We start from the raw sequence: 26,730 nt of genomic DNA, 5'->3' as shown, positions 1-26,730 counted from the left end.
CTGAAATCCACTCTTTTTGACAGGTTTCTAAGAGGCTCTGCAAAACTATGATTAACTCAAATTGTAAGAGAAACATGTTCCAGGGTGGGTTTTTTTTGAGGGGTGGTGGTGTGGTTTGTTGTTAGTTTGTGGTTTGGTTTTTTTTTAATGTTTTATCTTCACTTTACAATCTCAATCTGCAAACTGAGGCATAGGTGAGTATCTACTTCTATGTGGTGGGTAACACATAATAGTGTGCAAGGTATTTACTCTGGTTGTTACATGTATGTTTGTGTGTGTACAAATGCATCTGTCTAACACTTGTTTTAAAAACAAATTACTTTTCACAGATAACAGTGTCTTTGAGTTGCCTCTTCCTTTTCAATTTAGCAATGACAATTTCATAGTGTTGGAGCAAATTAGCACAGTTTCATCAGTTATTTCCTTCCTTCCTGTTCCACCAGCAGTGCAGGCTTTGAAATGACTTCTCAAAAACATCACTGCACGCTGAAATCACAGAACAGTTGGGCCTGTCAAACTGCCGAGGGCCATTCACATCAGCTGCCCATCTGGACAGCAGGCCAGCACGCAAACCCCTTCAGCAATAAGCCCCTTTTGCTGCCCTGCACCCCCTTTCTCTCCTTCTGCCCTGGCTAGGTATAAGCCACCTGAAATTATTCCGGCCTCCAGCCTGCCCTGCTGCCAACTGCCAGGCACGGCCTCCACCTCCCCGCGGGCACTGGCCGCCCGTGGTGGTGCAGGGCCTGAGGCAGGGCAATGGGGCTGGGGGTTTCATCGCTGCCCCCGTGAGAAGCCCTCAGTCACCAGAAGACGTTGACCCCAAGGGACTTCATAGCAGGGAGCGGGCCCTTCTCATCCCTCGCTCCCAAGAGAGCGCAGATTGTAGAGCTACTGGCCAGCATCTGTCCCACGGCCCCCCTCAGGGGGCGGCTTCATCTTCCGGGCCCAAGCCCACTTTGGGGTTTAACAAGCAATTAGCAACGCCAGATTAAGCCGCTGCTCCGGGGCCGCGCAGCGGGTGGGGCTGGCAGGGAGCCGGCAGCCCCGAGCAGGACGGAGGAGGGCGGGCAGGTGGGAACGAAAGAGCGGCGGAACGGGCGGGCGGTGTTCGGGGAGGCTGCCGGGAGGGCCGGCCCGGGCGCCGGCTGGCGGAGAATGGCGCCGCTGCGGGTGCTGGAGCTCTACAGCGGCATCGGGGGGATGCACCAGGCCCTGAAAGGTACCGGCGGGCGGCCGCCGCCAGCGCGTCCCGCGGTGCTCGCTGCCGCCGCAGCCCCGCCGTGCGCTCCCCCGGCCGCCGCCTCACTCACCCCCCAGGGCGCCATCTTCTCGGTGGGACCCCGACCCCCGAGGGGAGGCTGTGGAGGGCGCCATCTTCTCGATGGGGCGGGCTAAAATGGCCCCAGGCCTCCCGCAGCCCCTTCCCTGGCCTGGTGCGTCGCCTCCCGCCGCCGTCTTGCACAAGCACCGTGTGGAAGGACGCTGTGGGGTGGCAGGCCTCGTCCCAAGTCCCGGAGGCACAGCCTTCCCCCTCTCCCCCTCTGCAGGGGCAGGAAAGCGACCTCATGGCGGTGGGGTTGGTGCTGTGTCGTGGGCCTGCTGGCAGGGGCTGCGTGAGGGCGAGTTGTAAGGATGGTTGGTAACTGGGTTTTGGTTAGAGATGTGTTTGCATTAGGCTGTAAAGTGTGCCGTGCCCAAGTGTTTGTGGCCTGCTGGGTGGCACCAGGTACCCAGGAGCATGTTGGCATGGAAATTAGGGATCCATGTGCATTTTTTTGGCCCATGCAGCTGCTCCTGGGAAGGCTGTGATTTTGTGTTCGTAAATACATGGTCTGTTTTCTGTTGACACACCCCTGCTGCAAATGGGATTGGGATCATGCAGACAACACAGGCTGTTAATCAAATTAGCCAGGGTATTCCATAGGTATGCACGTAGACTTGGTTATCATGGCACGGAGTTAGGTGAAGAGCTGATACATGATCCAATATGAGCCTGACTGTATGTGGTTGGTATAACATTTTATAAATATGAAAACTGAATATGGAATTTGATCTGGCATAGAGAGTTTGTGCTAGACCATGTGCCCAGGTGAGTGATCTGGTACAAGGAACCTGGAGCGCAGTTTACTTTATTGTTAAAGCATGACTTGGGTGGCCTAAAGCAAGTCCTATAGATTTTGTGTGACGACTTCCCCAAATAAAAAATTGAGCCAGGGCCTTTGATTTCTTTTGTAAAGTACCCTGGGCCTTGTTACTTTCAAGTCCAGGTTTCAACACAAATTTGTATAAGAGTCACCATAATAATGTTAATTGTAACTACAATCCTTCAATACTTCAGCTTTCATAAGCATTAGCATCCATTATATCCTATAATAGGGAGTGTTGTCACAAAAACATCAGGTAAAAAATCCCCTTATCTTGTTATTTTTCCAGGAACTGTGTAATATTAAAAGGTTGTGCTTACAGAGTAGAATCTGTTTAGCATAGTTATTTAAAACATAATCATAACTGGGAGTGTGGCATTTTTTCTATTAATTTTTGCTTGAATGTGTATATATGTTTTATATATTTGTAATATACAAAAATACACAACATACTGAAATAGCTAACTGCATTGTTACTGTAAATAAACCTAAGCATCTGTTATAAGGATGCGTTTTCCTTATTCCCAGAGACATTCTTAAAATATTAAGAGTTAAATACTTCTTTGTATGGAACTGCAGATTCAGGATTTCTTGTGGAATGAGAAGAGGGTATTATACACTGTGTATAGTGTATATAGCTGTAATGGTAACACTGCTTTGCTAGTAGTCTTGTTTCTGAAGTGTTGGGGAGCTGCCTGCATGTTATAGACAATTTCTGTATTTCTGTAGAAAGTGGGCTGGTTCCTGAAACAGCCTACACCATGGTATTTCACTCAGCTATTTGTCATGTGTCGGTGTGTATATGTATGTAACAAAATTTACTGAATATGATCTAGCTGTGTTCTTAGCATGCTAATAATAGATGTCTTGTGGATGATCAGCAACATGCTGCAAGAGTTAAACTGATATAGTGACTGAGTGATGCCCCAGTGGCGAGTCACTGTGCATATGAAGGCTTGAGATCATATAGTATCTTTATATATCCTGTAGTTTGGGCGATGAAGGAATGGCTTGTATGGGTGTACTCTTCACAGGGTAAAAAGCTGGCTGGATGGCCAAGCTGAAAGAATGGTAGTAAATGGAGTTATATCCAGCTGGCACCTGGTCACAAGTGGTGTTCCCCAGGGCTCGGTATTAGGGCCAGTCCTGTTTAATATCTGCGTCAGTGATCTGGGCGAGGGGATCGAGTGCCCCCTCAGCCAGTTTGCAGAGGACACCAAGCAGGGGGAGCCTTGATCCGCCTGAGGGCAGGAGGCTCTGCAGGGGGGTCTGGGCAGGCCGGGCCCATGGCCGAGGCCAGTTGTAGGAGGTTCAACAGGGAGAAGTGCCGGGTCCTGCACTGGGGACACAACAGCCCCACGCAGTGCTACGGGCTGGGGAAGGGTGGCTGGGAAGTGCCTGGTGGGAAAGGACCTGGGGGGGCTGGTTGACAGCTGGCTGAACATGAGCCAGCGGTGTGGCCAAGAAGGCCAGTAGCGTTCTGGCTTGTATGAGGAACAGTGTGGCCAGCAGGGCTGGGGAAGTGACTGTCCCCCTGTACTCGGCACTGGTGAGGCTGTATCTCAAACACTGTGTTCAGTTTTGGACACCTCACTGCAAGAGGGACCTTGAGGTGCTGGAGCGTGTCCAGAGAAGGGCAACAAAGCTGGTGAAGGGTCTGGAGCACAGGTCTTATGGGGAGTGGCTGAGGGAACTGGGGGTGTTTAGTCTGGGGAAAAGGAGACTTGGGGGGGGGGGGGGGGGGACACACCTTATTGCTTGCTCTCTACAGCTGCCTGGAAGGAGGCTGTAGGCAGGTGGGAGTCGGTCTCTCCTCCCAGATAACAAGTGACAGGACAAGACAACCTCAAGTTGTGCCAGGGGAGGTTTAGACTGGGTATTTGGAAAAACTTTTTCACTGGAAGGGTGGTCAAGCAGTGGAACAGGCTGCCCAGGGTGGTGTTGGAGGTGTTTGAAAAATGTGTAGATCTGGCACTTAGGGAGATGGTTTAGTGATGGACTTGGCAGTCCTGGATTAACAGTTGAACTTAATGATGTCAAAGGTCTTTTCCAACCTAAATGATTCTATGAATTAACATAAACCCTTATATTATTTCCTGAAAGGGTAAATTTATTTCCAAGCTTACTGAATTTACTGAAGTTTCTGAACTTGCTAAACAGAACTGCATCAGTGTCAGTGCATATTGTAGTTTCTGCTCTTTTCAGGCAAGCAGTCAATTTGAATAAAAAGGGTTCTATACCATTTGCAACGACTTAAGTATTTAATGACAGGTCAATATATAAAACTGGGTTTAATGAATTTTATTACATTCAGGAATACTGATATAGTCAGGCATTTTGATCCTTTCTGCTGATTTCTCTTTTTAAGTCTCTTAGACATCTGTGTTCAGTTTTCTTGCAGTTTATAAAGGAACAAGGTAAAGTCAGGGGGAACTTAAGTGTTTGGTTTTATGTGGAAATCAAAGAGGAAAAAAGTGAACATTTCTCTGTAAGTACTTTAGTAATAGGGTTTCTTATGTGTTTTAGGCCTATATGTGTATGTGAAACTATACAACTTGAAAGTATCTCTGATACAATTTTTTTGATATCATTTAGCAAATGGCAGATTGTTTGGCATCTTCTGTTTAGATCAAGTATGGAAATACTAGAAGAGGGTTTTTCCCATATAAATATGAAGCTTGAAAGCAAGCCCTCCATAAATGAGATACATGAGAGATGAATAATTTGAATAATACTTTTATTTTCTTGGTGTGGTTTCTAGTGATTCTATATGGCCAAGAAAAATAATAGGAACATGTAGGAAAGAGAGGGAGCATGGAGTAGTACTTCAGTGGCAGCACCCCAGGAAAGCTACTTGTTCTGCAGCTCTGGGCAGTTCTGGCTCAGTGTTGTTTCCTGGGCATGTTATGTAGCCAGTTTTGTGGCCAGTTATATCTAGCAGAGCTTTTCTGTGAAATGGTCAGTGTTTTCAGTTGGCAAATAGGCATTTTCCAGGAAATCTGATCCTGCGTTTTCTACCTTGAAGTCCTTTTTGGCTGTGATCTTTCATAAACTTAGGATAGCATATACTTGAGCTTGTAGGATGAGGATGTTGATTGTTTTGGCAGCTGCCATTAAAGTAGAATGCATTTGGCGCCAAATAGCATGCAGTTGGTTTTGAAATTGTCCTTGCCTGCAGTAAGAAATAATTGAATTATAATAAGATCATGGAAGTTTATACTCTCTTACAGTATATCTCTGTTAACAGTACATAGTTACATAGTTGAATCAAGTTCTTTTTTATAGTGAAAAGAAGGCTGTTCCTGAATTTCAGTTTCAGTCCAAAACTGAAAAAGAAAAATCTTGGCAATTGTCTAGCTCTGTGTCAGTACTTCAGCTGTAGATAATTCAGTATATGTAGAATTTCTAGTTTTAAATTCTGAATGCTTTGTAATAGTATTTTAAGTTTAACAGCAAAGACATGCAAAAGGATATAATTTAGAAAGTTGAGCTTGATTAAGGTTAGAAGTCAGTGAGTCTTCATATATTCTTGAAAGACTGAGGCACCTAAGAGATGGGAGTGCATTTCTTCCTTCTTCCCACCCTGTACTCCAAACTGCGAGATTTATAAAGGTCAATGTTTAGTTCATATGTGTCTAAACCTATGATACTTTATATATATGTGTGTGTGAACGTATTCTTTATATATGTGCAGAGTTTCTGCAGTGAAAAAGTGTCCTATTTTTAGAAAATCTGTGGCTACAAATTCATTTCCTCAGCAACTTCTCATCAACAAACAGCCTGCTCTTCATTCCCAACCAAAACAAACTTAACTGGTTTATTAATTTAGGCAGTTTTCCCATGAAAAATGGGTTCCAGGTCTCTGCCACAAGTGCTTGTAATTGCCAGGTCACTGAAGAAAGTCCTTGTGCATGGAACATGAAAGGACATCTTTTAAAATACCATAATTTTGTAATGATAAAATTGGTGATATTTTTCCTCTGCAATTGTTATATTTCAGTTTTACAGAGTAAGAATTTGAGTCTCTAATACTCTGTTATCTCTATTTATTAATTTTATTTTATTATCTCTCTGAATTACACAGCACAATAAACTGCTGTGCATAATGACACTGAGCATAGCTATCTTATGAGGAGAGACAAAACTGGCAAGCAGCTTTAAGATTCAGCACAATGCAAAACAAAAATACTGCTGGTTAGAGCAAGTTTTTACACCTTAACTCATTTAGATGTAATGATTTTCTAAAATATAGCCCTTTGTAGCACAGGATAGTGCCAGTTGTGCTGTAATGTGAATTTACATATGGCTGAACATGAACAAATTGTGTTCGGTGAAAAAAGTTGCCAAGTATCCATGGCAGGAAGCAAGTATCAACTTTACTGATAGTCATGCTGACTGTAGCCATGGGCAGTTCAGCATAATCATTTCAGCCAAGAGCTGACAATGTAGAAATGAAATCTTTGCTCTCTGTTTTAAAAGGAAACAGGACTGAAAAAACATGTGACTAATCTTCCCTTTTCCATCTGTTTCCATATACCTGTTAGAATAGACAACTATTCTGGCTCTGGTTTTCCAATATGCTGAGTTCTGCCAGGCTCTGCCCTTGGTGTAACACCATGTATTTCATGTGCTTTGCTGACATTGATGATTCTATTACAAAAGTACAGTGGTGAATATAAACAGATCTATGTTAATTTTAAGGTCTGCTAGAAACACATGACAAAGGAATCGATTCTGAAGAGGAAAAGGACGGATATTGTCATGTCAGAAATATTATTTGTGTGTTAGAAGATGACACCCTTTGGGTTTGTTTTTTTTCGAAAGAGAAGCTAATGCAGGCATCCTGTCTTCCTTTGTTTCAAGTGCCACACCTTCCAATCATTACAGCAGTGTACCTTTCACTCAAGTGACTACTACATAGCTGAAATGGCTCATAAGTATTGTCTGTACAACAAAATAGAGAATTGGGACCCAAAGTTTGATTGCTTCTTAGGCAATTTAAATAAGTCAGTTTCTGTTATTTGGATCTAGAGGTTTTGAGCCTGAAGTACAAAATCAGTACTTTCCTCATAGGGTGTTACAAATTTGAGTTCTGCCAAGAGAATTACCATCTAGTCTGCCTAAAAATAAGCCATAGCACCTCCCTCATAACTTCCCCATCGTGTCTGTGGCTTCCTTTTGAGCTACAACATCTTGTTCAGAAATGCAAAGTCTCTGTTCAAAAACCATGGTGTTGAGGAATATTGCAAATCAAGTATTCTAGCAGCTATTATTTTCACTTTAAAAATGTGTATTATTTTTTTCTTTAGTCTGCATGAAATTAAGTTTTCTGCATAGTTGTTCTCTCAAATGGCTGTGTTTTGAAGATTGGATGTGCTTGTTTGGGGAAGAAAAAGTTTCCAGAGCTGTGTCTGTTCCTGTATTGAAGTTCAGCTATATATTTTGGGGAGTTGATTCAACATCTCACTAAGTCAGCAATTCAGGGGCATTTTCATATTCCTGAGTTGCTTTTGTGCCTTTTGTCAGTGGGGATAGTTAAACACGGTCTTGATTCTGTTTTTTTAGATTCTGCTTTCAGTCTTTTTTATGTTACATTCCTACAGTCATATTCAAGTCATAAATTTATATTTATATAGCAAAATGGAATATCACTGTTTGACATCAAAGTTATTTTAATTTCAGGAGAATTTATTTTTAAAATGTTTCATTTTCTCATTGTTTGAAATTTACACAAGCTTTTCTTTGTTAGGTTGGATGTGTGAGATCTGCTTGTCTGCTCAAGCTACTTCATGCGTTTCCAGGGTATTTCCACACAAATATGCTTAATCAGCTTTTAGAGGGAGTCTGTTCTGTAACAGGAACTCCCAAGTGAGCCACAGCTTTTGAGTGAAAAGGAGGAGAAGCTTTGAAAAAATTATCGGGCCTTTGAAATGAGAAGAGAGGATGTCAGGTGGAATAGTTCAGGAAAAGTTCCTGCCCCTTTTCCATGCAGGTTAACATCTCTGGTTTAGACAGAGCATTGCATTGCAAGGGGATTCAATAAATTACTATTAGCTGTGTACTCTCTTTCACTATTTCCAGGCATTTGGGCCTGTGAAGTCCCTTGATACAAATCCTCAGTATTTCTTTTTTCTTGTGTGTGTGCAGGGAGAGATTGGATTGATGTTAGCAAAAAGGATGAACATCTGAATCATGAGTTGTGAGAGAAAGCATGTTCCTTGTCAGTTGTCATTTTTAAACTATATGTTCAGTTAGATAATGATTTGAGGTTCGTGATTTTTTTTTGTAAGCCCGCCCCCCCCCCCCCCCCCCCCCCCCCCCCCCTTTTCTGGAGTGCCTGGAACATGCAGTAAGGATCAGCTTGTCAGGTCAACATGGTTTAAAAACTGAAAGAATAAGTGAGAAAAGCAGTCTCTTAAACAGTACTTGAAATTTGTTCCCATTACTTAGGTGTTGCCGCTTTGTTTTAAGAAGATGAAAGTGTTGGTTCTTGAATATACTTGCAAATTGAGACAGTCAACCTGCTACCACAATGTTCTTTTCACGCTAGATGTCAGTGTTAACATACCTGTTTTGTAATCCCAGGTGTAGTCGTTCTGTTGTCCTCGTGGGTGTACCTGTATTTAATACTTAGTTACAATTTATGGTCAAAATGTCAAGACAGTAACTGCAAATAATTTGTATGTTGACCCTTAATGGGCAACTGTCTGTGTTTTTCTTGTGAAACTCCTTATTCTCTATTGCACTAAGTAAATGCAGGAGAACCAGGTTGATCTTTGTTAAAATGACTGCTACAATCCGTCTAATACCCAGATTTCGCATTCATCTTAGTTTTGAGTAAGGTGGCCTTGAAAACCTGAAAAAAGAGTAGATGGATGATAACTGTATCACTCAAAATCCACTGGGGACTTCGTAGTTGAGTTTTCATTCTCTCAAACTGTAAATAATTAGGCGACTAGAAGTAGTTCATAAGGTGTCTTGTAAGGTCATTTGTTAGTGTTACTTGAGCATGTTGTCAGACTAGTCAAAGGCATGTAGCTATTTGCCTTATTTCTTTTGGTTTGCAAAAAAAAAATGAAATGTGGGCAATTAATTTTTTATCTGAGGCTTTGTAATGGTGACTATGATGTAAATTTCCTGGTGGTTGAAACTGGTTTTGTGTATCAGGAAGTATGGTCACTGTTTTCTGCCTGCAACTATAACAGTGACCACAGCTTATCTTCCTGGATAAAAAGCCTGAGGGAAGGTGTTGTGGTTAGTAATAATAAATAGTGTGACATGACGAGCAGTGGATTAAACACTGGATTTTTTATGGTTTTAGCTTCTGTAGAAGCTATTACTATTCTGTTACTCTATAAATTAACCATTGGTTATTTACATTCTTTTTCGTGCATTTTTCTTACAGGGTTTTGGCTGTCAGTAGATTTGTTAAACTGTGCTCTCTCCTTTTCAATGACATATGTAAGTGTCCAGAAGTACTTCCTTTGATATTGAGAGAAGAGGAGCTGCCAAATTTTGTCCTTCAAACCCTTTGATATTTTGGGGACCTTGAACTCAAAGGGGGCAGCAGCTGGATTCAAGGCCCAAGGTTTTACTGGAATATAAGCACCAGTGTTTTGCAGGCAACTTCTTAAAGTTTTATTGTGAGAGTAGATATACCTCAAACATATTGGTGCTGTTTTTTCACAATGAGAAGTAGTATATTCCAAAATAACATGTTCAGTTCCTGTAAGTTGTCAGTGGCTGGAGAGGTGCAGGCAGTGGCAGGGGGGCTTGGCAGATTGATTCAGGCTGCATTCCTGTGGTAGAGACCAACTCGGAGAGACCAGATGAGTGCAGGTGGGAACGTTGTAAAGATGCACCCTCTTTGGAGTTTGTGTGACTGTACCTACAAATTAAGAAGTGCATGGTTAGCTTTTGGTTTTGGATTTATATGAGGAAGGGAAGTACTTGCCATATGATTAGAAAAACGGTGTATTTTTCTTATAAAGTTTTAAAGGTAGCACAGTGAAGTTCAGTCATGTAATTTCCCTTTTATTTTTGAGCATAGCTGTAACACAGCTGAGCAAACGTATTTTTTCCAAGAGCAGTAAAAGAGAAGCTACAGTTTTCATATTCTTTTTTTAACTTTAGAAAGCTGCACATCTGCAGAAGTTGTTGCTGCTGTTGATGTGAACACTCTTGCCAATGAAGTTTATAAGCACAACTTTCCAGGCACACCATTATGGGCAAAGACAATTGAGGTGAGTAATGAATGTCTTTTTTTACACTAGTCTGGCTTTTCTAGAAATAAGTTGTCTTCACTATCCTTGTCAGTAACAAGAGAAATAAAAAAATCTAATTATGTTGTTATGAATATAGCAATTTTATGATAACTTTGATTTCTTGTGTTGTGGTTGCTTGTTGAAGTTAGAGAGATACACTGCAGTCTTTTCCTGAAAGTCTTGACTGCTACATGAAGAAAAGTTATGTGATGTCAACAGGAATGCTTACCAACAGTAAAGGAATGACAAATTTAGATTAAGAAAATATTTTTATGTATTTTGAAAGAATTTAATCAAATTACTTGGAGGCATGTCTTTGTTTTGTAGTTATAGTTGAGCTCAGAAAAACACAGGAAGACATATTACTTGGGACAGTCTTGTGGGTTTTTTGTGGGTTCAATAGATCAAATATTTTAGAAATTCGGTCCCTTTTCTGAATTATTTGAAGAACTAGCTAAAATCAGATTCTGTTTTAGTAATGGAGGGGCAGACTAGGCATGGTTTTTTTGCCTGGATTTAGTTAGAAAATACTGTATACCTCTTAATCTTCTTTTACAGCTTTACAACAGGACAGTAAAAAATAATGAATTAGTTTTAAGACACCAGCTTAAATAAGACTTAAATAGGTGGCTAAAGGTTAAATGGCTATTCACCACTCAATAATAACAGACTGAATGATAATCTACAGTTTTATATGGGAAAAGGAGAATGCTTGCATATGTCTCCTTATAGTAGATAAGAGCAGATTACAGTCAGTAAGACCTTCTTTAAATTTATTGGGAAAAAATAGCAGCTTTTGTCTAGTTTCTGTGGGCAGTAATGTTACATTTGCTATATATCCCTCAAAATATGTAAGGCAATGATTTCTTTGGCTTACAGTTACTTGATCATTATCCTTCTCTCCTCTTGGCCCCTCAATATGCTGTCCTTTTGGTTAAAATTTAGTCTAGGGGAACTTCCACCTGTGTAATTAATTAGTGCAGCAGATCTAATTTTTTCTTCTCTGAACAGAATATATTTTTGCAGAGTAGAGCTTTCAGCCGTATAATATCTGTGAGGGATTTTTACTAGGCAAAGATTAGAATGAAATAAACAGTACAGGATGTGTTGGTAGTGAGCTCCGAAGAATTATACCCCACAGTCTGGACCTATAGAAATTACCGTGTTAACACCTGAGCTACTTTTCTGTTTAGATATTTTGTTTTTTGAGAAGATGTAATATTTTTTCACCTGTTTTGAACATGTTGATTTTGATGATGAACATGTTGTTTTTGATGTACAGAGGCTCTCTAGTTGAATAACATATTTGAGGAGGGATGGGGAGAAATAAGTAGTTAAGCGTTTTGATGTGATCTATTGAAGGAACCACTATACACCTATTCTGAAAGAATGAGTACATAAACCCCTCAAGATTACGTATAGATGCTAACATCGTTACCATTTTTGGTTTATATTCAAAGCAATTAATGCATATTTGCATTGTACAGTTTGCCAAGGTAGAAAAAATTGAATTTATTACGTCAAATGGGAGATTTGGTAGTGTTTTGCTAGATGAAGCATGTAGTGGAAGTCAGAGAGGTAGTTTGATCTGAAAGATGACTTGAGAGTTTCATACAGTTTATGACACTCAACATTCTTCTCTTTCCTTATTCAGGGCATAACACTGAAAGAATTTGACAGATTATCTTTTGATATGATTTTGATGAGTCCTCCCTGTCAGCCATTTACCAGGTAGATACAGCATGCTTTGGAGAAAAGTGCAGTTACCACAGTATGTACTGTTAAAGGAGAAATGTTTTTCAAGAGTAACCCTATGTGTGGTTCATCTGTCTATCTTTCTAAGCAAAAATGTAGTTTTGTTCATCCTGATGTTTACTGAAGGGGAAGGAATGCAGTGGTTTGAATCTTAAATATTGACTAGCGTCATGAAAAAGTCTGTTGATGGTGATGAAACTGCTTGTGTAAGACAGTATATCTCATTGAATGCTCTAAGATTAAAAAGAAAACCTTCTAAAGTGGTGTTGACCTATAAAGATGTATTTGTGCAAACCTATGATGTATATAGGAATTATTATTTCAATTTTTTTTTAAATTTTTGTAAAAAGATGAAAAGAAAAATCTGTGTATGACTAATTTAGAGACATGCTGAAGCTCTTCTACCAAGGCTTCATTCTTTTTTTAAGAGCTAATACAAATACAGATTAGAGGAACACGGGTCTGGAACAGTTATATTATCTTTATTACCTACATGAGCTGTCCGGTTTAATGTTACAAAGTTATTCACATGGGGCTCAATCCTGCAAAATGGTGCGCACTTAGGCTTTAATTCATATAAATGTATTATATTCAATGTAAAATAGTGGGGTATTCCCAGGAACCCAGTGGGGATTTTTTGTCCTTTCAGAGCCAAGTACGTTCAAGGGGTTTGGTGGACAAGACCAGAATGCTGAACACTTTGCAGACTGGGGAGTGGATTTTATTACTAAATGCTTTGATTTTAACCTCACTATTAGCTGATGGATTCCAGGGTAGGCTTTCATTCCTTAAAGCATTTCTTAGGACACTCATTCTGTGAGCAGGTCCTCATATCTGTACACGTTGCTTTTGTAGAATTCCTTTTTGAAACTCAACGCAAAAACTGTCAGCATTCTGTAGAAAAATGTAAGTCAAATGTCAGTCTGCTCCAAGTAATACACAGGTGTTTCTTTATTCTTTTTTTAGAATTGGCCTGCAAGGTGATGTATCTGATCCACGGGCAAAAAGCTTTCTCTATATCCTTGATACTCTCCCAAGGTATAAATGAACTTCTGCCTCAGTTCTTAAGCCTCTGTGTAGGTCCTTTATATTTCGGCAAGAGAAGTCATCTCTAGTATTTTACAGGGAGACTTACAAGTATTGTGTTATATTACTTGTTTTCACGTGATCCTATGTAACTTACGAACACTTGTATTTTACTAATGCCATTATCATCTCATAGTTACTGTATATGCTTTCATTGTTTGGGGGTTTCTTATTATTGGGTGTCTGTTTAAACTGTGGCTATATTAGAAATGGAACATTGAGTTAGTTATTTTCAGTTCAGCCTCAAACTTGCACTGACTTTATAGAGAAACAGGACTAGATAATATTATAGTTTTCTAATGGGCATCATGGAAACATGAAAATTATTTGAAATACCAGATTAAAAAAACCTTTGATTCAGCATTTTGTCAACTTTTGAATAGGCAACGTTCGAAAGTTTAAATATGTTATTGAATGGGCAATATGATACTTCTTCCATCCCCCCCTTCTGTTCTTTCTTGAAGTGTCTATTCTGTCTTTTTCATGCTGCTTCTAGATATCTCAGGGCAAATTGTGTGCTTTTGGTTAGTAATACTTAAGAATTCAAATAGCACTACATTGTCTGAACAGTGCCCTTGTCTGTCATTTTTGCCTGGTCAAACTTCAGTCCCTAATAAAATAGCCATAATTATTTGTATTGTTTATGCCTTAAATTTTGAAACAGTGGATTTTGCTGACCTAAATTGTTCTTACTGAGATCGCTAAAAATCAGCTCCAAGTAAAGCTTGTAGTCTTTTTTTCGGGAAGAGGTGTGTAGCACTGTAGGAACCCTTCTGGAGGAAGTGGGGCAAGTTGCCCAGGAAGATTATCCAGCAGAAGTTTCTGGTTCTGGATTGAGATGTCCATTGGGCACAGTTGGCATGAGCCTGAGAGTTTGCATCAGTTACAGCGTACCAGACGCTTAACCATTCCTGGCAGTCCTGCTTCTGCTGGAGACTGGGACAGCTGTTCTTTATATATTTCTTGATTTGTTAATCTTGTTCTTAGAATTTCAGGAGGATGGGGGGGGGAGGGTGGTTGGGGTTGGTGGTTGCTTGCTTGCTTTCTTGTGCTCTCTCTCACAAATGCTTTTCTACACAGAAGGAAACATACCAACAACAACCTTTCTTTCGAACTGCTGTTGATGCTGGGAGAAAAGGGTCTTCATCCTTCTTCCAGAAAGAACTTTTCAGCAGCCAGCAATATTAAATAGGACTAGCTTTTTGCCCTTGTCATCAGTAGTTAGAGAACACAGACACAGAAGGGCTGAGTGGCTTCGCTGGGATCACCCAAGAAATCTGTGGCAGAGAGCACAGAACGCAATACAGATTCTGTAGCCTAGTTAAGTTAGACAATTAAAAGAGAGATTATTATTACTTTCCCGTTTCTAGCAGAGACACAAAAATAGAGAGATAACATGGATTTCTGGAAATTGCAAAGGATGTCTTTTCCAGAATGAGGAATGTAACTCAGTCCTCCAGACTGACCTTTCAAAATGATAAATTAAAACCAGCAGATGGTGTGTAAGTCAGTAATTTGTCAGAATAATAGTACCTTCCTTATCCTTAAAGGAATCCTGACTTAAGTATTCCTTTCTGTTAAACTGAGACACAGTTAAGAGGCTGGCTGGTTTTGTGACACTTTTGTGCATTAATATGGAAATGTTGCTTCCCGGTTGCTATGGATTTAGCTGGATAAAGGGCAGAAGCTTTTCCTTCTCAAAACCAAAGCTTTAGACATTACAGGACATATGTTTTTCGTCATGACTATGCAAAGGAGCTGGGTTTGGCTGTGGTACTTTTATCTCAACACCCCATGAGACCCTCGTGATGTCCCTTATCTCCCTTGGGCAGGTGGTTTCTTGAGGCAGTAATTCTGTAAGTAGTCTGTAAAATGTTCAAGATGGTGGCTTCTGTAGAGTTTCTCGGTTCCAATAGATTTATGTTTTACCGAGATAGTGCTTGTGTATTTTTTGGATATGACATATTTGCCAGACATTGAGTGTGGAGTATTTCAGCCCAAAAAAGGGAAATTCTTAATATAGGAATTTGCATTCTAATTTGGTACAGCATGCATTCAGTTTATGGGAACGATAAATTTCTCATCCCTTGGCTATTTCTACCTTATGTTCAGCCTTTTATAATGAAATGTTGCTGAAATGAGGCTCGAAGATATTCTGAGAAGAAAGGTATTAGATGGAAAGGACAATTCCGAGATCTGGAAAGACCTGGGAAAACATTGGAGAACACAGCCAGCAAACAAAGTTTGACCCAAGTGGTCTGTTTATCATGTCTAAGCAATAACCCAGGGAAATCTAATGCTAGGAGGTCAGAGTGCTACTTTTACAGGCACATTTGTAATGTTAATACCTGCCAAGTATTTAACATACTCTTTGTGTGGTGATTACTTATCTTGTGATCTGTTGATCCTGCCTGTGCTCTTGCATTTCAGGCTGTGCTTTGGATTCATAACTTTAAAAATCTTTTAAAAAAAAGTTTCGTAGTAGATGATGATGTTGAGTGTGGGTAGGCACACCAACAGATATATTCTCCATTCCTCTGCAGGGAATTTGGCTGCTGCTGCTTTTTTTTTTTTTAGCGTAGTACTATTTTTTCACTATTAGTTTTAGTATCTTTAAATTTGATGTAGTACCTTGTACATTTTCCGGTTTGTTGTGAAACCTTTTAGTTCTTTAATACTTCACATGAATGTCTTTAGTTGATGATAGTTAAGAACAGGCTAAAACAAATGCTACTGTGATTTGTACCAGTGGAAGTCCAAAGTCACTTACTGACTTAAATAAGTGCAGAACTGTTGTCTGGTGGCATTAATATCCTGTTTCTGTATTCTGTTCTGAGATCTCAATGTATAACAGACATACTATGTCTACATTAACTTTACTAGAGAATTAATCAGTGTCAAGGGTGTTCCCAGAGACTTGAATCTGAATCTATTCTTCTAAATTTTTAGACTGGTCCCTGGTACAGTTTGGACATGTTCCTTTCTCCAGAGATTTAACATGCTAGTTTTGGAATGAGCCTATTTCCAGACCTCTGCACCGATCTTGCTAAACCTCAGCCCCCCCCCCCCCCCCCCCCCCAAAATGAAAAAGTAAAGTAAAAGTTGAGAATATCTGCAATTTGAGCTCTAAACATGTCATATTTCTTAAAGTAATTAGATGAATGCTGGTTCTATGCTGGTTCTGATGGTTACCACTAAAGTTGAAGTAACATTTTGACATTGAATTTTGGTTTAGGCACTTTAAAACAAAAGTTTTCTATTCCATGGCTAAATAGTGATCTTTTTTCCCTTGACAATTATCTTTGCTATTACAAACTCAATCTGTTGAATAATAATGTTATGCTTTAGGAAATGAATGTGATAAGCATTTTCAGAAGTATGTGCATGGGGTACGGGAGGGTGCAGCAGTCCATCTGAACTTAAGTGGGTTTTGTTGGTTTTTATGATTACCAGCAAGCCACATTTTTAATTCAGCTGGGAATGATTTGATCTAGGCTGCCTTGAAAGTTGAGGTACATTGTTTTTAAGGATGCTAAACTTTAACAGCTGGCATGATTTGGAAATACTTTGGTCTTTCTTGTAGCTAAACAAATCTGTGGATGAATATAATGTAGTTTACATCTTGTTACTCTGATTTGTTTAATTTTTTTTTTCCTTGTAGACTGCAGAAGCTTCCAAAATACCTACTTTTAGAAAATGTTAAAGGATTTGAATCCTCTTCTGCGAGGTAAAGTCTAATTTATGCAAGTTTATTTTTTTAATAAAGGACATTTTCTTTGGAAGGGGAAGGCAAGAGTTTTATTTCCTAGAATTCAAGTTAACAAAATAGGATCAGATAAGATAGCTAGCAGCTGTGAGTTAAAAATACTGTTTTAATTTAGGATTGAAAGTCTTAGGTTGTGAAAGGAACTTGCTAAATAACTATTTATTTCTCTACGCAGATAACAGGTTGAGTCCATTTATTTTATTTGATGATCTTGTGTCCTTTACAAAAAATCAATATTAATTTTCAAGGAAAAATAACAGTAGGTATAGCACTTGGAGGTTTTGGGGTTTTATCCGTGACAGGAGCTCATGGTATCTTGTGTTAAGTTCATGATACAGTAGAGGGGCTTTCTTCAGTACCTTTGTTGAAAACAGATTATCAGTGATTCAGAGTTGCCATCAGATGGTCCAGAGATACAGTATGAAGACTGTATAAAATCTTTGAAATGTAGAAGAGGAAAGCTGTCAGTAAGGTTACCTAATGATAGCAGGAGCATCCTCCTCTCTTGTGGGCAGAGCAGGAGATGGGGTTGCAGTCTTCCTTCTCATTTTTTGCTGGCACAGAGTAGGATCTTTCCACAGCATTCCTTAAAGTACTGAGAGAGTAGCCATGCTGTACATCATGCTTCTTAATGAATATGGGAGGCAGCTGGCAGTTAGCTCTCACTAGTTAAGCATGCAGCAGTCACTTGAACACTTTGTTGTTGGTGCAGGCTGCAGCTGTAGACCCTGCAATTCCCTAGGCTATGCCTTGCTGGCCAGTGTTTGAAACAAGCTGTAGTTCAGGAAGACCCCAGTCAGAACGCTTGATTTCTCTTACGACACTTGGGATGCAGTGTCACATAACAGGTACAGGTCACAGCTCCTGCTTTTTGCATAGTTCGAGCTCAGTGTAGCCTGCATGGAATAGGAAAGAAAAGACAAGTCTTTTTAAGATTGCCATTTCAATGATTTTTCAGTTCTTTATGAAGTACAGTCCTACCGCACTGTTATATCAAAGCCACCAATTTTTGTCATCTGTTGTTAGCCCTTTTGTTAGACTTAGCTGATGCCATGTATGTGAACAGAGTAAAGTAGTGAGCTATTTGTAGTGGGTTTAATCTCCTGTTTTATAATTCACAATAAAGAGAATGTCTTGCCCTCTGATTATTTTCCTTGTTGACACACTATAAATACTCTCCTTAGAGATGGGTTATTCTTTGAAGGGGTGTTTTGAAGTAGGTATGAGATACCTGTGAATGTGTAATAGTAGTTTTTGGTTATAGCAACACTGAACTTTGTTATTGGCTCCTCAAGTTCAGAAATCGATGACTTCGTATTTGTAATTCCCTGTCCAGTTCTTTCTCATAGAATGTGCTGAGTGTCTTGATACCTAAGGTATTGCAGTTAATGTGTTTTTATTTAGGATAAAAAAAGGGCCTAAAGGTTGTATGAAGGGAGTAGTTGCATTTTGATTCTTTTCACTGCCAGAAATGAACTTCTGCGAACACTAGCAACATGTGGTTTTAAATATCAAGAATTTCTCTTGTCTCCGACTTGTGTGAGTACTGAAATTGCTCTAATATTATTTAACTGTTCAAACTGCACTGAGCCCAAGAACATTTGAAAATGATCAATTTTATTAGAAAAGAGAGTCACCCCCAGGACCGAAGATACTCTTGAATGAGAGAGCCATGTGGCATGACTTCTGATTTTTCATCAGTATACTGACGTAATCATACTGCTGTTCAGACCTTAGTCCCCTGTTGCTTTGCTACTACTTGATATTTTTTAAGGCAGCATGAATTTACACCGTGACGAGGAAGGTGGTTTTCCCTGCAGGAGCCTCGTTGCTTCAGAAGTGCTGATGCCTGTGAATTTCCCAGCACAGAAAATGTCTGTGTTATTTGTGGGAGGAGGGGCTTTGTTTGCATGTTTCCCTGGCAACTGAAAAAAAAAAAAAGGGTTGTGAGAGATTTCAGGTTGTGCAAGACTAAATAGAATCAATGAAATACTTGATGTACTTCCGAGAGAAGCTGGTAGAGAGAACCTTAAAAACCAGTTGTGGTGCATTTGTTTCGGTTAGATGTCTTGCAATGCCTTGTTCAAAAAGTCAAGGAGACACCGTTTTGCATTTCTGTAGAAAACAGGTGGTACCTGTCCCAAGAAATTGTGATGCATGTAACTTTTCTTCTTACCTCATACAAGAGTTCTTTTACATTCCTGTTTGTTTACAGAGAAAGTCAAATCTATGAGGTGCAAAGAATAATTGCCCACTTGTTTCCTTGAAAGTATGGAAGTTAGAAGTATTTAGGTATTACCAATTAATACTGCTATCTCCAAAGTCACAAAATATATTAGTGTCTTAGTTCTGTTATTTTATGTAATGGCAGATTACTGTATGTTGCTAATAGACCACGTTTTCTCTCTTTATGGCTTGGGCACCTAAAGGCTAAAGGCTTGTGTGTTTTGCTTACAGCTTGGCATTCCCAATTCTAGGCTGCGATATTTTCTAATTGCAAGGCTTCACCAAGAACCATTTTCCTTTCAAGCTCCTGGTCAGGTGAGTCTGTTAGTATTACTTGAATTTGCTTTGTTTCATGAAGGTTTAGGTTTAAATTTTCAGTTTAGTGGTGTGTATTGATGGATGGAGAGAGGGATAAGTGATACCAACAGAAAGGTTAAGTTCTGTCTCTTTTTTCAGCCTGGATGCTGAGTTTTCTAAGGGTTGAGATGCATGTCAGTAGTTTAGATGGCTTTATACAGTTGGGGAACAGTAGCTGATAGTGGGCTAGAAAACAACTCATTCTGCTCCTTTTTCATGCCCTTGGGAAGGCATTTTTGCAAAGGCAATTATTTGTGGTTGTTCCTGACGTCGTTGCTGGTAGGTCAGCAAATCTTAATGCCAATATTTTTTGAAACCTTCATGAAAATAACATCAGATGGTTACTTGCTTTATTCTGAGCATCTCTTGAAGGAATTTTACTCACTGCAGTGTCAGCTGTCAGGTTGCTTATCCGGTGCAGTTCTTTATTTTTTTTTCCCTTACAATTTCTTCTTAGATATTGACAAGATTCCCACATCACGATCTAGAAGACTTATGCAAGGACAAAGTCACTGACAAAGTAGATGAAGTTAGTCCTTCCTTGTCTTCTGAAGAGAAGAATCTGGATCCAAATATTGGTCCTGATTGCAGCAGCAAGAAGAGTTTACCAAAAGGGACCTTTCTTTTTAAACTTGAAACAGCAGAAGAAATGGAAAGGAAACGTGATCAAGACAATGATTCTTCTATTCAAATGCTAAAAGATTTCTTGGAGGAGGGAAATGAAGAAATGAGCCAATATTTCTTACCACCGAAGTCCTTATTGCGCTATGCCTTCTTGTTAGACATTGTTAAACCCACCTCCCGGAGATCCACGTGCTTCACAAAAGGGTAAGATGCAAAGACAATGTCTTGCTGAATCACGTCTGGAAATTTTAAGTGTATTTTTGCTTATGTCCTATAAAAACGAAGAGGGAAGATTCATAAAACCAACCCAGGCCTCTGAAAAAAACCTCCTTATATAGTGTGCTTCGTGGTCCAGTGGCATGCCAGCATGAGAAACTGTTCTGCCAGACATCATGTGCCCACTCCAAAAAGGCATTCACAGAAGACAGTGCCATTTGTTGTTGACCTTCACAGAAGCTTAATTACCCCTGCGGAAATATGGTTCCAGTAGACCTCTGTAGTACTGATTCATTAATGAATTTCTTTATATTGCTCAATGAAGTTACAGAGTGTCATGCATGACAGATCCATTCCTCATTAAAACTGTCTTCATTGTACATTTTATTGATTTCTTGGATTTTTCAGCTGTGTAGGTCAGAATAGCTGTGGATCAGCCATATGCCATAAAACCAGTTAGGTTGCTGCATTGCAAGTCATGTATGTGATGGAGTAGAACATCAGTCCTTTTCTGTCTAGTAGTTTTCTGATGTGTGCCTTGCAATTTTACATTTGACTGCCGGAGGTTGGCAAGTGTTCTGAAATGCCACAGACAATTGGTCAGGAGCTTTTCCACTGAATGCATTTGTATTGGAAAATGCCAGTTGGAGCCTGAAAGTTTGTGGGAAATGTTAATATTGGTGAATTTTTCAAATTAGATTTTTTTTTTTGAATTCTCAGAATGTTTCAGTAAAATGGCTTTATTGATGAGTTAAAGCTAATCATAACTTTTTTAATTAGTAGAAATTAGAGTGCCAGATAGAGTTCCTTCAGAATTTGTGATTTTTTAACTATTTGACAATAAAAAAGCTGAGAAGAGAAAGAATTTCAGAAGTTCAAAATTTGTGCAACAGGAAAGCTCTTTGCCCAGTTTATTGCTGACATAAGCCTTTTCTGCCCTCACTTTTTTGAATTGTGGGAGTCAGCATCTTGTGGGATCTGTTTCTTAATGACAACAGTCAAATAAAAGCCTTGGGCCAGAATGATCTCTTATGTAGCTCATGTATGGCTTAAGTGTCATCAAAAATAAATTGGCCACTTGTGGTTTCACTAGAATACGTCATGGTAGTTTGTGGTTATTTTTATCAAAATCACACTGAAGGAGGCTCCCGAGTAGCTGATACGAAGTCTTTATATATAGTGGTGGGAAATCTGACACGGAGTGTGACTGTTGCTGTTCTGCGGATGTGGAAGAAGCCAGGCCAGATGGTTATGGTAGTTCTTCTTGGCTCAAAATGTAGGAATCTGATTTGCTGTCTTTGTTCCCTTTTTAAAGAGCCTTTGGGCAGGAAGGCTTCTAACATTGTTCTCAATGTGGTCATATAAGTTATAGCTCTCCATTAAGACAAGGGTTATAATTATATCGCAGGCTTCATCCAAGTCACTTTCAGAGGTAAAGAATAAGTTACTGCTGTTCTAGGAGTTATGTTTTTAGGTTTCTCTGAAGGGTGAGATCTAGTAAAGAGGACCCTGGATAGAGCAGAACAGCACTCTGATAAAGACAGTCCCTCTACTGAGGTTCCTGTCTGGTGTCTTTCTTTTAAGTCATACTATCAGCTTTGAGACTGGGAGAACAATTTTTCCTCAGGTCTGATTGGTTTTCAGGTATTTCCAGCAAGGTTTGTGTGATGAGGATAATCTGTGTATGCCTTCTCCAGTCCTTGCTAATTTAGGGACCTCAAACACTGATATTTCATCAGTGTTTTTTGCCTTTCTGCCTTTGTCATACCAGTATGTCTTCTGAAAGGCTTTGGTGGAGTATAGGGCAAAATGTAATGGCCTGTGATGTGTGAGATATCAAGCAGACGATCCTGTGTTCCCTTCTGACCTTGGACTCCTTGGCAATTGGAAAATGATTGTGGAGTTCCTTGGGACTACAAACACTGTGGTTTCTCTTAGGAATATGTTTGTGGTGATTGAAGTTGCCCATTTTAAAGGACAGAGAAAATGAAAACTACTTCAGATGTAATAATTTTGGACTGACTTGTAAATTGTTGATATGCGATTGACAAGAGGAGCAATACCTTCTAAAATACTTTAATATTAGTTATATTAGTTACAGGAACGCTCTGTAGCATTGCGGAAATTAACTGTTTGTTAGTTGTGATACAGGACACAATATACCCAGAAATAATGTTATGTGTATGAAATATGAAAGTTTTTTTGAAAGCCTACAGAAATAAGGATGGGGGGGAAGTCTTGAGTCAGATGAAAATTGAACACTGTAATTTAGTAAGCCAACTTATTTCATTAAAACTGGTAATGAAATGTCAGAAAATCAATGCATCATTTTTTACTGTGGCAAAAATTCCTGGTTTTAATTATGTTCTGAGTCTAAGGTATGAATTTTAATTTTTCTGTAGTCAGCAGCTGCAATAAGAATTAATAACAATTCAGTTAATGTTGGCCATCTACCCACATTTGTGTTAAAAACCCAACACCACCCCCACTGGCTCCCAAACCACTTTTACACTAACTAGATTTTTTTTTTGGGGGGGGGGGGGGGGGGGGGGAGTTCTGTACTTTAGTGCCAAGATTCTTTACTTTAAAATACCACTTTGAAATTTGTCTTTATTTTGGCTCAGATATATTAATCTGAAATATGATCAGATGCTATATAAGATCAGGATTCCTCAATGCTATGTGTGTTACATTGTTAAACTTGTTGTTAGGAATTTTCTGAATGCAACTAACCAATTAAGGGTGGTATATTTACAACACAGTTCAATTCCATGTGTTTTTAATCTGCATCAGTGTTTAGGGCCTTTTGTTCTGATCCTAAGGAAGATTTGCAAGCACTTTATTTTAAAACAAGTGTTGCTGTCACTGATATTGGCAAAACTACTCATAAGCTTTTCCAAATGAAGAAGAAATGCTCGAGATTGAAACATGCTGGGTCATTGTGTCTGTGCTGAAGGGGGAGTATTCTGTTATTTATTGTGGAATTAGAAAGGCTTGAAACAAAAATTGTTCCAGTGCCTTGCTCTAAAATGGGCTGAAGTAGAGCAAAAGACTTCTGTAATTGTCTTTACAGATGTGCAGATAAAACTAGAGAATAGCACCTGTTAATGATTGCAGACCATATCTGTCTAATGTGGGGGATCTTCTGAAGTTCTTCCACAGTGCAAAAGCCTTCTGTTTGCTTGACTCAGTCTCTTTGTGTTCAGGATGTTCAAACACTAGCATAGTTAGACCATCGGAGCATGTTTCTGAAAGCCTGTAATTACATTTAAATGGTAACCTGGAAGAGACTACAGAGTAAATATGTTGCTAAGCAGCCAACCACAAAGCATCCAGGAAAGCTATCATATGGTTTTAGAATGTAAGTTTGCTTACTGTTTAGTTGGATTTAATTTTTTTCTTTCTGTTGGACTGCTCTGCATAGATGCCTGGTCATCCCCCATCCATTCCCTCTGGAAAATCCACAAGCAACTGAAAGTTAAATCTGACTGAACAACTTTGTTCCTAATGGAGAGACAATTTGAACTCTTAGGACCATTTGGCCTTTGACACATTTTGCCTTAATTGGTTTGTGCAGTGTAGGTGGCCCTTTCTGATGATGCTATGCTTGAATTCCTCGGGCTTGTGTAGTAGCCTAGTTGCCTTATATAAGGCTGTTGGTGTGGATAGTAACCTCCCTGCATCTTTGCAGTTGTCAGTACTATGAGTTTTGATGAAAAAATTAATTTAAGATTGTTACTGTTGTTGTTGTTAAGGTATGGACACTATGTAGAAGGGACAGGCTCAGTTCTGCAGACAGCAGTAGATGTACAGGTAAGAATGTGTAGGCTAACATATGAGAATGACTTGTTTTAAAACTGATATGAGACTTGTTTTAAAACTTGTTTTTTCCTGTGTTCTGCTTTTTTGCTCTGAATATTGTAACAAGCTTTTAAAGCTACATTTTATGGCAACCAAATTTCCAATTGATTTACTTTGTGTTCCTAAACAACAGTTTATTTAGATCAAAATTGTATGTATGGCTCTGTGTGTAGAATATGAGTTGCTATTATTGTTATCTGTCATGTGATACAGAGGTTTCACAGGGTTATGTGAAAACATTAAAAATTATTAATTCTATGGATAGACTATATAGAGTACAGTGTCATGAATCTAGGGCCATTTTTTATACACAGATGGTCCACTAAATACTGTCATATGTATAGCATGTTTTAATTTCAATAGTAGTATTTATCTGGGAAGACACAGTCTTTTGTGAAGTTCTACTGTTGATATTGAGTTCACCACAAAGTGGTATTTAGGCATTGGGAAAGGTAATAATGTGTCAGTGAATCAGATATTTTTTCACGAGGCCTGTTTTGTACGCAGGCATTTCCTCCTGCACTTTGGTGCTGTTCACTAGAATTATATAGCATTTCTGAGCATAGGAAGAATGCAGCCTTGGAATTCAGGATAATCTCAAAGTAACTATTAAAACAGCTGTATCCATACAGCTTAATTTGCGTGGAGGGTCTGCTATTGACTTATATTGTCACTATCCTGTCATAAACAGATGTTTATAGTCCTTCGATTGCCTCATTACCTAGTGGTATAGCTTGTAACTGGAGGAAGAAGTGATGAATGCCCTCATGGCAGCGCTGATTTCTTTCTTGCAAGTCCATGTATTGAGTTGTTGGCTGCAAAAAAACACCACTGATTATACTTTCAAGGAAAACGTGCTATTGTCTTTGTCACTGTGATAATTGAAAGAAATAGTCTGTTAAGATGTGACTTAAGTTTTACATATTTGGCCTGCGTTGGTGATACCTGTTGTTCTGGATATTCTTCATAGCTCGAATCAGTGTTTAAACATATTGAGGAGTTACCAGAAGAAGAGAAGCTTATGAAATTATCAACACTAAAACTGAGGTACTTCACCCCAAGAGAAATAGCAAATCTTCATGGATTCCCTCTGGAATTTGGTATGTGCTGGAAAGTACCCATTTTTACATAATTCTTCAGAAATGCCTGTGTATTTGGGGTTGTTTTTTTGTTTTGTTTTGTTTTTACTGGGGACTAATCCATGCTTTTTATGTTGCAGTGTGTGTTTTTGTTTTGTTTTTTTCCTGGACCAAAACTGAACCAATTCTTACCAATTCCGGTTATTTGGCTAACTCTGAACTTCTCTGAATTTCCGCTAGTTTTTTGTATTTTGTAAGAGCCATCTTCTGTGGTTAGGTTTATCTTCATAAACTGAAAAAAAAAAAAAAAAAAAGTTTTGGCATGAGAATGTTCTATTACTGAATGGCAATGAAGGAGTACATTTGTTTAAACTACTCACGCAGCAGCCAACATTACTCACAACTGTGGTAAGTCAATATATCCTGCCAGTTCAGGAGGTCTGTTAGTGGTTCTCAGTGTTTGAGCTGCTTGCTTTCTCCCTTCCACACATTTGCAGCTGCTGACAGAAAGGGAATTTCAGAAGTTACAGATACTTCTTTGTTCAGGATTAATCGAACTCTTCAGTTAATGACCTTTAATCATCTCTGTTTTCTAGAAGAGGCAGTCCTAGCTCTTGGTCAGTTACTTAATTTTCTAACTTTTTGTGAAGAAAAAGGAGTCAAGGAGCAAGACTCAGTGCATTGGACATAAGTCAACCAGAATTAAGCCTAAAATAAATTCACTAGACTTCCCTTGTAAAGAAAGGCAGCCAAGAAAGTGTAACTGTTAGTACCTGCTACGGAGCTTGGCCTGCTGCTGTCACAACAGATCATTTTATTGTCTCGGCAACACAGGTATCCACAGATTAACACACCATGGACTTTGAGTAATTTGTTATATTTCTGTTTGACTTCCTCAGTGACTTAGAGTTCTGAGTACTAATAGTTGAGATATATATATATGTAATAGTTTCTGTATTTTTAATAGTTCGTATATATTTATTTGTTTTGAAGTTTTAGTTTTTCTCATTTATTACTTAATGTTATATTCAAAATTACTACATTTAAAGAACATTGTAAAGTTTGCAAAGTCAAGCATTGGTGTTGCCAGCACTAAGCTTACTTGTTCAAGAGTATTTGCAGGAATGTGCTGTGTTAAGCCACATGCCAACATGCAGGATTTTTTCATAGCCTTTAATGAATTTGTTCTTTTTGCAGACAGCCTTTTTCTTAGCACAATTCTGTTCCGTATTGACGTAGGCTAATGTAAAGAAACTTGAGCTGAACAGGGGTAGATTTGGCTTGTATAGGTTTATCATGCTGATGTCTTTTGAGCACAGAATTGCCCATTCTCTACCTGCCCCCCCCCCCCC

At 39.2% G+C, this 26,730-nt stretch overlaps 1 protein-coding gene across 5 annotated transcripts in view; it reads left to right on the top strand.

Annotated features, from left to right (window-relative positions):
- Nucleotides 1–988: 988 nt before the first annotated feature.
- Nucleotides 989–26,730, top strand: part of TRDMT1 (tRNA aspartic acid methyltransferase 1) — a 29,636-nt gene continuing 3,894 nt past the window's right edge. The window contains exons 1-10 of one of the 5 annotated variants that reach the window (XM_040593704.1): nt 989–1,071; nt 10,278–10,387; nt 12,063–12,139; nt 13,130–13,201; nt 16,911–16,976; nt 18,485–18,554; nt 19,473–19,556; nt 20,056–20,426; nt 24,194–24,251; nt 25,270–25,399. In XM_040593704.1, the coding sequence (XP_040449638.1) occupies nt 12,102–12,139; nt 13,130–13,201; nt 16,911–16,976; nt 18,485–18,554; nt 19,473–19,556; nt 20,056–20,426; nt 24,194–24,251; nt 25,270–25,399 (889 nt within the window). In that variant the 5' untranslated portion in view covers nt 989–1,071; nt 10,278–10,387; nt 12,063–12,101. The other 4 variants (XM_040593702.1, XM_040593705.1, XM_040593703.1 and 1 more) reach the window with 4 other exon arrangements.

This window comes from Falco naumanni, chromosome 4 (genome assembly GCF_017639655.2).
Source record: "Falco naumanni isolate bFalNau1 chromosome 4, bFalNau1.pat, whole genome shotgun sequence".
Lineage (NCBI taxonomy): Eukaryota > Metazoa > Chordata > Aves > Falconiformes > Falconidae > Falco > Falco naumanni.
The sequence above is the reverse complement of the archived record's forward strand: the minus strand, read 5'-3'. Positions and strand labels throughout refer to the sequence as shown.